The sequence below is a fragment of the Anopheles nili genome, chromosome 3, assembly GCF_943737925.1.
Source record: "Anopheles nili chromosome 3, idAnoNiliSN_F5_01, whole genome shotgun sequence".
NCBI lineage: Eukaryota > Metazoa > Arthropoda > Insecta > Diptera > Culicidae > Anopheles > Anopheles nili.
The window spans coordinates 60,017,410-60,031,333 of NC_071292.1; the positions used below are offsets into that span (position 1 = coordinate 60,017,410).

The 13,924-nt window shown below is 49.7% G+C and overlaps 1 protein-coding gene across 1 annotated transcript in view; it reads right to left on the reverse strand.

The window, feature by feature from the left end:
* Window positions 1-1,096: 1,096 nt before the first annotated feature.
* LOC128726600 (calsyntenin-1) overlaps window positions 1,097-13,924 on the reverse strand; it is a 70,064-nt gene continuing 57,236 nt past the window's right edge. Inside the window, exons 5-6 of the mRNA XM_053820414.1 lie at window positions 1,657-3,757; window positions 1,097-1,575 (exon numbers count right to left, since the gene is read on the reverse strand). Of these exons, the coding sequence (XP_053676389.1) occupies window positions 1,097-1,575; window positions 1,657-3,757 (2,580 nt within the window). The remainder of the gene's footprint in view (window positions 1,576-1,656; window positions 3,758-13,924) is intronic.

The following is a 13,924-nucleotide window of genomic DNA, read 5'->3' on the forward strand; positions in this document are numbered from 1 at the left end:
GGTACAACTTGTAACAATAAGAAATGGAAACAAATTATTATCCAGCTGTATTCATGTGTGTCATATCCACCTGGCTTCCCTTGACCAGGTGCAACTTGCATACTTTTCTCATGAAGTCGCTGGTCCATATATGCGGAAAATCCAACGTTACCGTACAGATGATGTACACTGTATCGGTCGGTCGTTTGGATAAACTATTTTGGCTTGTGCCATCGGCGACAGCACGGTACCATTGCTGGACATTCGTTACATCGTGCACCTGTGGTTCAGCTACTAATGTCCCGGGAGCGATGCTGGAAAAACCACCCTCACCTCAAACGGTGCTAGAAAAGGTTCGACTGACTCCACTGCATTAGTCAACCGGACTCGTGCAAAGAACGACGTACACACTACTCCCACTGTTTCGTCTGTAGTCACTGCTTTTGAACCACCGTAAGCGTCATACATTCGTCACATTGAAATGGACGAAGCTGTGTTCGCGCGGATCGTTTGAACGTGATTGAGACTTCATTATTCCAGGACGGACAGCGGCAAGAAAAACATGCTGGCCGCCCTAAGGGTCCCTATGCACGTGCTAAACTCAGACAAAGGGACGGATTTCGGTAGTTCATGCTACGAATTTTACGACAAAAAAAGGCGTCCTCTTCTTCCAGCTTCCAGTGGCAAGTGTGTGGCTTTACGAACGGGATTGCTTTTCGTGGGACAATCGAACCGAACGTTCGTACCGAACCAAGGGTCCACTGTTCCGGTACGGCACCCAGGACCCCTGAAAGTTCGGGGCGACAGCTTTCACGTCCCACCATCTCGTTTCGAAACGGTTTCAGCACCGACACGAGCACCGGAAAGCGAATCCCACTGACGGAAAAGGCAAACCCATTTGAATAGTAATAACAATGGGGATTTCACGGAAACTCAAATTCGTGTCCTTCCCGATTCGGCAAGATTCGCGCTTACCGATGGTTTCTGTTTCCCTTGGGATTGTCATTCCCAGTGCACCAGCGTGTATTGGCCCCCAGGCGGGAATACCGATTGTTGAATCCTTATTTTTTGCATGCTGTCTCTAATTTTCATTTCAAACGACACCATCATCATCGACTTACATCGTGGAGTTGTCCCACTCCAGCTGGCTGACGTTTTTGTAGCGCCCGTTGAGCACCTCCTCGTCCTCGGAATCGGAGTTGTCCGACTCGGAGCTCTCGTCCGACAGGGTATCGTGCTGCATCGGATTGATGGTGATGGTCAGCGCGGAATCATCCCAATCAAGCTGCTGGTCCGGGGCCACCTTCGGGCACGGCAGATGCTTGTCAGCTCCGTTTCGTACATACCCACCGGCCAACCCGCTCGGACCACCGTGGCCAGCTCCAGCTGCTGCGGCGCTGTTGTTGCGTAAACGAGCGATACCAACGCCACAGATGAGCAAAACGAACGACGCACAGATCACCACGATCAACATGGTCGAGTGCGACGACGCGAGCTTCTCATGGCCAAGCAGTCCCGAGCTGCTGCGAATCTTTGATTGCGACTCCTGCACGTCATGCGAATGCAGCATCGCGTGCGCGTACTGGTTCGTGTTATCTAGAGGGAGGGAGAATGAAAAAAAAGGAAAAACGATCAAACAACCTGTTCCTGCATAGGAGCACCATGTGTACACCTTACCGTGCGAATCAACGGCAACGGCCGCATGTTGCTCCGACGGAGCTGTCGAGATTGCAAGCAGGACATTCGAAGAGGGAGCTGCGGCGGAGGCGGACGAAGTTGGTTGCTGCTTGGGGTGCAACACGGTCAGCGTAAGCGTGTACTCCGCACTGCGGAAGTGATCGTCCACCTGGGAGCAGGTTAGCTTGAACACGCGGTTCAGATAGTACGCCGGTTTCTTGTTGATGTACACCAACGACTTCAGCACATGCTGGTAGTTCTCGATCGTATCGTAACCGATCATTTCGACGCCTTCCTTGCTGATTTGGGTCTTAATGTCGAACTTGAACAGCGACTCATCGGCACCGTCCTTGTCGTCGATGGTGATTTCCTCGTGGTCCGGGTTGAGGCTAGGGAAAACGTTCACGTTGCACGAGTCGAGCTTCTGCAACTCTGGCCGGATGTCCTTGCCCGTGTACACGCTGATGTTGATCTGTGCCAGGATCTTTACGCCTTCCTTGATATCGGGATACGACACAAGATGATTCGAATTGCCGCTGATAACGATCTGTGGTTTCTGATCGGTCGCCAGTGGTTTGTCTACCAAGATCTTGTTGTACAGACCGGATGAGGATGACGAAACCGCCGCGGAAAGTACACCACCCGAGAGGTTGTTAGCTGCGCTAACCATGATGTACGTGTCGATCGTCGGTAGCCGGATGGCCTTCTTGTTCGGGCAGCTGACCGTCGTCATCACCTGGATGTTACGGCGTCCGATCGTGGGGCTTTCCTTTGAGTTGATGTACTGAATCTGCTGCAGTAGTTGCTCGATGTTTGTCTTGTTGCTGCCCTCGATGATGATCTTGTTCATCTGTGTGTTCGATTGGATCTGCTGTTCCGGTTCCAGATAGTGGTCGGCCGGTGGTAACAGCTTCTCAGCACAATCCGTACCGCAGCGGATCTGGTTGGCAGTTAGCACCTTCCGAGTGGACAGCTTAATCTCCGCAATATCGCCACTAAAGCCATGCTTAAGCCTGTTCTCGGAACCCTGATAGCACGCACCGATGGCGAGCGTTGTGTTGATACCGTGAGCCGCATGTAGTGGCCAGTCATCAATCACCTCCGGATTGCTATGCCGATCTTCGACGTTGCTCTCGAAGCGAATACCATCGATGTACAGATCGACCTTCGGCAGATCAACGTTGACCGTGTAATGATGCCACTCGTTGTCGCAAACCTGCGGGATCTTCCAGCGCCACTCGGCCGGGCTGAAGATGTTCAGATCGCCATCGTTGAAGTCCTTACGCAGCAGCAGAATCAACCGACAGTTGCGTACGAACAGCGCCATGTGGTGCCGGTTCATTTTGTGGTCGTCCGCGCTGCATACGATGTGTTCCTTCGTATGCTTGTCGTTGCTCGCGATGCTGTGGTGCCGGAACATCGTCACGATGCTGAACTGATGGGCGGCAAAGTCCTGCGGTTGTACGATATTCTTGGGAACGATCGCACCGGAACTTCCATCGAAGTGGAAGATCGCTTCTGCTCCCTCATCGTACGTCAGATCCTTCGTCCAGTCGGTGTTCTTCTGCAGCAGGTCAACCAACCCAGTGGCATCTACGTTTCCATCGCGCTGTGACTGGCCAGACTCGCTTAAACGACGCAGACACTGGCTTGCGTCCCGGTCACATCCAAACGAGATGTGCTTCGTCTTGAGCGACACCGACGACTGGATGACCATGTCCTCGCCCTTACACTGCATGTCACACAACTCCAGGTGGATCTTCGGGAACAAGGACACGCTTTCCATCGAGTTGGCAATGTAATCGATACGTTCGGCCACTCCCATGACGTGCGCCTCGCAGACACGCCGGACGCGAATGTTCACCATAACCGGGGCGGACTGCTTCATGGCGCAATCGTACGCCACCACCGACAGGATGTGGTTGTGCGAGATCTTGTGCGAAAGTGGTTCCGTGTTGCGGATCGAGCCCTCATTGTCGATGGTGAACGGTTGGTCGTTCGTGAGGATCTCGTACTTGCACACGTCCCCGAAAAGGGGCGTGCAGTCCTTGTCCGTTGCTTCGACGCGGATAATTTCCTGGTACAGGCGACCCTCGTCGACCTGGAAGAGAGGGAAAGAAAGAGCAAATAATTTCGTTAATATCGGTTGTAATGCGACGAAGCGTATTGCAACACAGCTTCATTATCGTTACATTGAATGAGGCCATAATTTAGTGTGATTTATGCGTATTGTAAAGGACATTCGGAGAAATCATGGCAAACATTTCGCCCCGTCATTGACAGTAAGCGATAACAAATTTCCTGAACTCGAACAATTTAGGTTTTTCCCTTATTAGTGAAAGAAAAACATAGCTTACATTGTATGGTACCGGGATGAAATTGTTGATATATGTAAAAAACAAAATGTAAACCCATACAAAACAGTGTAACCGTTTAGAAACAGTATAGCAGTTAAGCAAGCCGTCTGAGTAACTACAACGTAAGCAAACTAATTAGAAATTCCATTTTCTGTGTGTTGAATGTCACCTCCATCCGGTAGAATGAAAGTAACGACCCTGTTATAGCGAGATTTTCTCCGATTAAGGGGGGGCAAAACCAGCTCCAACCACATCGGCGTAAGTGTCGGTCGGTCCCGGCGTAAAACGTCTAATGAAACTCAACATTACCCAACCGAACCGATACGGTTTCGTACTGGAAAAGGTCGTTACACCGGTAAAACGTAACCGCCGGTGTTGTATAAGGCCACCGCGAAGTAGATGCAAGGCAAACCGTCCTGTGAACCCCGGGCCTCTCTCTCTCTCCAAACTCATTCCGATAAATAAATCGGTAAATATCCTTCGATTTACCTCACATCAACTACGGGCTGGAGGGAATGCGATTAGAGAGCCTGCCGAACCGGATGAAATCCGGCCAGGGGGAAAAGCCGTCCAAAAATAGCTTTCGGAATGGAGCATGAAATAAAGCACCGTTTAGCAATCAATGAGTCCGGGGAGACACGCAAACGGAGCCTCTACCTAACGACGTCGCCCCGTCGTCGTTACGCAGGGGGTTCGTTTTGTGTCGGTACTGCACAAAACTCGGGGAATGCGTCACACGCAGCTCCAAAAGGCCAGTGAAAATATGCCGAGCGGACAGATTAAAAGGTAAGATTAAGCTTTTCCTTCACAGCGGACTAATCATCGTCCCACCAGGTGGCCATCGATACCGATGGCGTCGTAATAAAGTGCGCTGTTTCGTTCGGTCACACCGGAGAGATGTGGCGATTTTCCCAGCGCGCTCGTTGGGGCTCAATTTTTTAACTCACTTTATTCCTCGCCAACATTTGATGACCCAGCGCACCAGGGACAAAAAAAAACTACGAAGGCGAAGAAGGCCGTTCTCTAGCTCTAATATCGATTTTTGCCCGATGGTTTCGAAAGGTTTTCCAAGGATTTGACCACCTGCCCAGGATTCCCTCTCCTCGCTTAAGGACCAACCGAGGGGGAGGGAAAAAATAACAACTTTTGACGCCTTCAAACACGAGGGAGCGAATGGGAAAAAGGCACGCTGGTATCGCTCCTCCCGATAACGGCACAACGGTACGACGACGAGTCCGGGATATGGACGGCGTGAAAATTAGTTTTTCCCATGCTAATCGTTACCGAAAATTTATTCCCTTTGACGTGCACGGAAAAGCCGGCCGGCCGAGTGGACGCACGGATGGAAAGAGTGGGCAGAGAAAGAATGCGGCAAACAAAATGGCCGTTTGCCCGAGCCTCAATGCCCATCAGAGAGTTGCTTTTCCCGCTTCTCGCTTTTCCCCCTCGGGGGACCAACCAACACGTCGTTCGATAGGAAAAATTGTCTGACAGCTGAACGGCCAATGGGCAGTGTGTGTTAAGGGTGAGTCCGGTGAATAAATCGATTTCGATTGGGTCTCTCGAATTGGGTTTAAGAAAATATACACTTTTTTATACCAGCAAAACATGCCATGAATAGCTGCATGAAAATAAGCAATTCAAATACAATTCAATTCGCCCCGCATGCTGAGATTGAGAGAAAGGATCAGAAACAGTGCGAACGAATAGAAATACTTCACTACTGTACACCTCGTGCACTTGACCTAAGGGGATTGGCTCCACCGCGCAGTGATCGAATAATTAAATAACCGACGTAATATTAAACCGATCAACTTGTTTCGATAACGATTGAGAGCGTTTGGAAAAAAAGCACGAGAGGCAACACCGGCTCGCTGCCACATTGAAATTCGATTTGCTTGCGTAAGTGTGTCGCAGTTCAGCATCGGTTCACTTACGAACCGATTGCGATGAAGCCAGTACCAGCGAACGCCGCTGTCAGTGACCGGAAAAAAGGACCACGAACAGGCTGATGGAAGATGTTTGGGGTGTAGGAAAAAAAATATGATAGATCGAAGGGCGCCTACGGGTGTGTTTGTTTGTGGGCTGGAAACCTGCGAGTTTGGAGCGGGGGGTCAATATGAAACGCAAACTTTGGCCCTTTTCCACGGGAGCCACGATTTGAACCGATCAATTTTGTCACCCGCAACGAGCGCGATGGGACAGCGCAAGAGTAGGATAAATAAAGAGGAAGAGAGAGAGAGAGAGAGAGAGAGAGAGAGAGGGGAGGAAGGAAAGAGAAAGTAGCAAAAAATACAACACCAAACTGACCCTAAACCAAAGGAGCCCACTCTCGCTACCGTCACCGCGTGTGATGGTCGATGTTAAACAAGTGGACAAACGAACGGAAACGAAACGCAACGACCGCGGCCGGAAAGGACGTGGTGGAAATAGGTGGCCCTTCGCCGCCGGGCCTGCAGTGTAACCTGTTTGATGACGCACCTTCTTTCCTGCACGAAATTGCCGTTTTGTTGACATGATTGATGTTTGCGTATGCACGGACAAGGTGTAGAAAAGGGCCAAAAAACCAACCAAAAACTACACCATCCGTTGCATCGACCTCCAAAGTGAGGGGTGGGGAATAGGAGGACAAGTTCGCGGGGGTTGGGTTGCGCAAGACACGCTTGTGGTCCTGCCACCTTCAGGTTCCCTAGGATTCGTTTCGTTCCTTCGAGCACGCGCTTGCACAACACAGCTCCGCTAGCTCGCCGAAAAAGGGCTTCCAAGCGCGGATACACGAAGAACGATGGCGTACTCTCGCTGGCATCCATTGGGGGTTTTCCACCGCGGTGGGTGGTGTTTGATGGGAAATTGAACCTCACCCACGTCCCTCCCCGTCTGCAATAGAAACTGGCATCAGTCCCCCAAACGGTGCACACCTCGAATCATCGGGCAATCTTCGGCCATTAGTTCTCCGCTGGGAAACCCGAGCCCGAGTTTTCCTGCTGCGCTTCCGAAAAACCGCGCTCGCGGTGCGTATCCGAAACTCCCTCCCGAGTTCCTCGCTGGGTGGTGGTTTCACCTGATGGGAGGCGAACTTTTCACAAAACCCCAGCTATCACATCATGCCGCTCCGTTAGCGCCACATTGATGAATTCCGAATCGAATTCTCGCACCCCGCAGAAGTGAGCGAGTTTCGGGAAGCCCATAAATTTCGTTTTAACCAAAGGGCCACGACACGACAAAACCCGTGCTCTGCTCTAGACCAGGTGGAAGGTGGAACCATCAACACCGTAAAGTGGGCCACCGTAGGAAACCGTACGAACGCTGCTCTATTCGCGCCGTGGGCGGCAGGCAGCAAATTATGGATTATTTATTGGATCAAGGTGTTAATGATTGTACCATGGTGAAAATTAAAAGCATCGCCGATCAAATTAAGCAAGCACGATAGAGTGGAGTATTTTGTAAGGGTTTTAATATCGCGAAGAGAGAGAGAGAGAGAGAGAGAGAGAGTTTAACATTTTGTTAACCTCACGACAGAGTACACTGATATTGTAGTGGAAAATGTTGGATGTAGATTGTTTCCTTAATCAATCCTACTGTTTCCGGTCTTCGGATTTGGAAACGTTTCTCATTCAAATAGGACCACGAAAAAGCGATACTAACCAACGAAAACGAAATTACTTGCAATTGCTGTCAAGTGAATCTAAAATAGATTAACTGAACGAACCGAAAAGAAAAAAAACCCTTTTCCATCGGAAAGGGTTAGTTAAACCGGCGTTGAAAAAGAGATAGTAGTGCTGTCCCGCAGCTTCACTAAAGGAGCAAATACCATAGGTTCACGGGTGTCTGCAAAGTTTCGTCCTGCGGCAGCGAAACCACCAGCAACAGACACAGGACTACATAACCGGGGTGAAGAATGCCGAAAACACACACACGCATCTTTCAGCAAAAAGTTTCCGAAGGGCTGACATCAAAGCAGTGCGACCGGAACACCTCAGCAGCGAGCAACAAAACGGAGCGGGCCTATGGAAATTCAATTTCTTTCCACAAACAATTTTACAACTGCACTGGAAAGGGAAAAGTTCAGCGTAACCGAAAGCGCGACAAAGGAGAGAGCAGATTTGGACGCGGTTTTCAAACGAAAATTGTTCGAAGGCAATCTCGCACATCATCATGCACGCAACATGAAGACGAGAGTAACCGAGAGTACTTCATTGCTGGGGTGGTCCCACTTCATGAAGATCGGTTTGGCGTCAAAATCGGGGAGCCTATCGCCTAGAAAATGGCGGTATCGATTTGTGAATGTCGCCTCTTTTCACGCGAAACAACCGCATATGAAGCGCAGTTCAAGCAAAACGTTACCCCAGACCATTTCTGATAAACGTTTCGCAGTAGTTACAACGCAAAACATCCCCGGTACAGTAACCGGCACTAAACGGCACCACGCGCTGGGGCATGATAGAACCATACCCCACGAGGCTTAACAACAGGCACGGTGGCAAATGAAAACCATCTTAATAAAATTACGGCACGCTCTAATGGCGAAACAAAACGGTATTAAAGTAAAAAAAAACGAAAGAAGGAGTACAGCAAAGCCCCCTACCGACTATCCAATCCTCCGTATGGGGAGCAAAACACGTGCCTTTGTCGTACATTGTAAACTTAAACATTTCATATTACCCCTGAAGCGAAATTGTACACACACACACACACACACACACACACACACACACACACACACACAAACCTACATCCGTGTGCTGGAGCACACACAACCCCACCCCTTAGATGACGCCCCACTTCACATTCCCGTGGAGCCCTGCTTCGGGGTGGGTGGGTTATCGTCTATTTTTCTGCCATGATTCAATATCCATTATCTTTTGATGAGCACCCGCACCAGAGCAAACGTCGGCGGCGTGATCAGCAAACAGTTCGCCATATCTCTCGCCCTATCCTTCCGCGCGTTCGGGTGTCCCTGAGCTGCGTGGCGGTTGTTCCAGGAAAACCAGGGCGCTTGCCTCTAAGGATTAACATTCAATTAAGCATGCGCTTGCCTTTTCCCGTAGCCTCGGGGGCGTAAAGCGGGGGGCTCGTGTGTGTGTGTGTGAGACCTGGTGTCTTATCATACCTACAACCCCCGTCGGTAACTTTGCTACCATGCCACCACCGCGCCATCGGGGTTCATAAATATGTCGTCCATCTTGGAGGCTGGGAAGATCACGTTCAGGGAGGGAATGGAGAAAAGAAAAGCCTTTAGCGGGGCGGGTGAAGCACAAACACACACCTCGGTGAAGCTAGAAGTTTCAGACCTAGGTCGGTTTTATCATCATGCTTTGGAAAAGAAGATCCTTGCCGGGAGGTTACTCTTCCGCGAATGGCACGCGTACTATGGATGGGAGATGATAATATTTTCACATGCATGCCGGTGTTTTTGGTCGAAAGTCGCACATGTGTAGGCAGGCACAGAAGCCTTTGCGATTTGATCTTTTGCTCGTGTTACCGGCGTGTTGCCCTGGACTGCTGGAGTCAAACCAACCACCGGATGAGTGATCTTTGTGACGATAAACACAACAGTAGGATGGAGTTTTCCCTCTAAGGTGCAAGTCGATGACAGCGTCAGAGCCAAAATGGGAAGCATGTTCTTGCTTAAACATAAAAATGATACAATTTTATACACTGATTGAACGAAGACAAGTGTGATTACAACTCTCTACATTGATTGAACGCAGAAAAGAGTGATTATTTACGGAATGTGGGAGATAAAGTGACTTGTATGGACTGATAAGAGCACAGATAAGAGCGTTGGATGGAATAGCGAAAGAGATGTTTTGTGTCACCGGTATATTGAAAAGCAAACTAATGACAATCAAGCATTAAAATCGGACAGCCAGAAACGACTTCGAACCGAATGAAATCGGGCAATGCCAGCACTAGTAGTGATCAATATTTCTAGCCAAGCCCTTTTTTTTGCTCTTTAACAGCCCCTTTTGGAGCGGCTTGGCGTCACACCGAGCTGCACGTCACATTTGTCTGTGGTTTTCCCACACGAGAAGGTTTGCTCACCCCCATTTTCCACCGTGCGCTTTCCCAGCGAGCACACCTGTGACGATTTTTCCCCTTTCACGCCTGACTAGCGCCGGTAACGATGACAAATATCTGCGGTTTTCGACGCATTCCACTGATGGGAAGACGCTAGCTGGGGCGGAGTGGATGGGAAGAAGATCAAAACCAGAGCCGAAGTCGATTGTGCACGTCTTAAGAAGAGTCACCGGGTCCTCGGGCCACGGGTATTTGCTTGGGATTGGGAAGAACCATCATCGGAAGGACGGCTGGGCTTTTGTTGGGCAACCGAGCAAAAGACAAACCGCGCGCGCGGTTCGTAGAATGAAACGTCGCCTTGTTCGATTCGAGGTTCGTACCCCAAGGGCTCATACGCCGATCGAACCCAGAGCGAAACCGTAGAAACCGTTCACCATAGGTACCGGCAATCAACGGGCACGACGGCGCTGGCTGGCTTCGAGGAACGCGGCGAGAAGAGAGTCCTTGCGCCACGGCAGGGAAATGTAATTCCACCGTTTCCTGTGCCGGTGGAGTCCGGCTCTTTCACGCGCGAATCCCACAATCGAAACGTAAGAGGGCGCGTCGAGGAGTCTCGCCGACAGGATCCGATGGAACTCCCAGCACAGACCGGCCTGGGGCATTTGCGAGAAATGGAACGGATTCGCGCCCCGGTATCGAGGCACGGGAGCTTGGCTTTTCTGCCTTGCCGCCGGTTTTCGCACATTTGCTCGCCCGGTCGCTAGCGGGCAGGAAAATTGCCGAGACGTCCAAGGTGCACCCAAGGATGAGGGCTAACGGTGGAAGCGCCGAAGCGGCTGATGGAGATAGCCTCACCCTCGTCGGCAACACAGGAAGCATCTTGGTGGGACGAACCGAAGCGAGGAAAAGTCAAGTTCCTGGCGCAGGAAATAGTAGCTTGAAGTTTTTCTCGTTTTCAATTCCAAAACCGGTCGCTCGAACCGCAGAGAGAAGGGTGTGGTCCTGGAAGGACGAGAGAGTGGCCAAGCCCTTACCTCGGTGCTTCTCTTTCGCCTCGTCTCTGCCCTTATGTCTATCTGATCTCTCGTCTTTCGTTGGCATTTGCCGGAAAGCTCAACGGGCGCTTTCGCGACGGCTTTGCAAATATCGTTCCCGGTTGTCTTGCAGTTGAACGCGCGGGCACATACCACACACCGCCACACTGGGCCACAGGCGCACACAACACAACCACCTGGAAAGGCGGCATTTTATTCGTTCGCTTTCTTCGATGCCACGCGTCTCGAAAGAATTTCGCTTTTCTTCGCCATCACACGTAACGGAGTGTGGGTGGCTAGCAAGAAGCGAAGAGGGGGCTCGCTCTGTTTCCATTTTCCTCGAATGATGGTCCATGCATCGGGTGGGATTTGCTTAAAGCCTTCGTGAGAGGAAGCAGGCGTCGCGGGAAAGGAAATAATAAAAAAAGGATACGAGGATCCACTATTATTTCGCCTGCCAGCACGATATGCTACACGCTGGCCGGATAGCGAGGGCGATGGGCGGGTGGGATAGAAGAAGAGAACGTGGACGCCGACATTGCAATTCTGCGTTGTGTGGCAGGGATCCTGTGAAAAGGACCTCTCTCACCAGAACGCTGCGAACGGGGGTCGAGAGTACGTGTTGTGAGCAATTTGTGGAAAAAGAAACGACTAGTCGAGTCCCCCTTTTCCATCGAGTATCGTTCCACCAGGACCTTCTGATCCAGCCTATGTGGGTGTGTAGGTGGGAAAGTGTGTGTGTGTGTGTGTACTGATCCCGATCCCAGAGATCAGGATTATCAGGGTTGCGATGATGATCCTAGTGACGGTGCGCGGTAGTAGCGATAGTGCAGTAGTCTCTTTTGCCTATTTTTCCGATGACCAAGCACAAGGATGAGGGATGATTTCGGGTCGGGTTGGTTGGTTGTTCTCCTCGAAGCCAGCCGTTGAAAGCGGACCGATCGATCGGTGCTCGATACGAGAAAACGTTAAGGGTAGCTAGCTGCCGAGTTGTCGAGCCGCAGAAGACGAGCATAAAATAGAAGAAAGCCACTTCCACTGGCTTCCGTTCGTTTACAGAAGCCCGCACAGAAGTAAGAGCGGTGAAATTTATACAGAGCAATTGAGTGGATGATTAAGAACATCATCAAAAGGTTTACCGATGTATCCCTTTTTTTGTGCTTTCTCCGTACAATAACATTCGCTCCGAAGTCCGTGTGTTGCGGGCTCGAAACGGCTCACAAAGACATTGGATATTGCAGATAATGGCAATGTCCTGTCGATAGCTGATTGGAAAGACGACGGGAAATGATGCCGACCCTTCCATCTTTCTGTTCGCAAGCGTCTAATGATAAGCCTCCCGTCATCTTCCCCACCCTCCCTGCGACACTACGATTGTTTTTACAACCATCCAACCAACCAGCCCTGTAGCTAACTCACACATTTGTTTTGCTTTCGCCCGTTAGCCGGTTGATTTCGGGATTCGTCCTCTCTGAAGCTCTCGCTGGAATCAGGGGAAAACCTTCCGGCGGCTTGGAAGTGATCTGATTGTCCTTGAATCCGTGCGAGAAGGGAGGATTTGTTGGTGTAGTAGGAAAAGCACACATTTAGAAACAATCACAACAACTCGTGCCAAAAAAGGCCTACACGCTGGACACTCTTGTCCTTGGTCCGTTTTCTCCGAGGCGCCGTTGCCAGGAGATGTTGTTGTCGTGCAAGTCTTCTGTTGTATTCGGTCTGAAGCTGAAGCCGAAAGATGAAGGAAACAATCAAAGTCCCTTGGGCCTGCCAGAAGGATGAACAATGCGTCCTTAGTCTTACACTTCCCGGAAGGGTTACAGTCCCAAACCGAAACCCGAAGGGTGCCTCCATGAATTGCCTAAATTGGTCCATCATTATTAAATTATGATTAAACCCCAAAATATTCCGCAAAACATCGCATATCTCTACACGCGATGCAAGCAGCCAGCACATTATTCGTGAAAGAGAGCGTTACCAATGTGTAGTGATAAATCTTTTCCAGTTTACCTAAATAAACGTTTCAAAACGAAAAATAATGTGTGCTTTGCTACTTATCAATACTAAGAACGGATTATTCGCTTGATCCACTTTATCATAAATATGATCCACTTTATCACAATGCTGGCTATAGAATCGATTAATTACATAATCTTTTATGATTTTACGTCTCACTTATAGCGCAAACTCGATTTATGGGAACTATACTGATAAGCACGAATACGATGCGGGATAACGTTAGGAAATCGATACGAAAATGTCCTCTTCCAAACGATAGCGTGGCGTTATCATCGAAGGTTGGTTACACAAAATGGTGACCTATTTTAGCGAGTGATACCAGCTATACAGCATTTGAAACTATCACATCAAAGCGATGTGAGGTGGCTTTTCGAATGTATGAAAAAACGTCCCTTTATTTTCCCCCACATATCTTTTCATCCATACCAACTTTTCTATCGTACAGGCACGTTTTCCACCCATTTGCACACGCAATGAAAATGCAATAAAGAAAAAATTGTTTTTCCTTCTTTAATTTCTACTTAGCAAAGTACTTACTGCTGAACGGAAAGAAGAAAAAAGGCACAAAATAAAACGACGGTGCAATTGTTAGTTGTTCCAAAGCGTGAAAAGTTACCACTAGGCTCTTGGACAGGTTTCGAACGCGAAAACCTGGAAGACGGTTCCGTTACGTGAAACGCGAAACTTTCCACCATGACGTATGACGTTGTACAGGAGAGCGAGAGTATGGAAGCAAAATACAGAAGAAAAAAAACGTGAAGAACGACACAAGCTGCATTGGGAAAGGACGGCCTAGCAGCTCGTTTATTATGCGCCTAGGTACACACGTAGCGTGGAAAA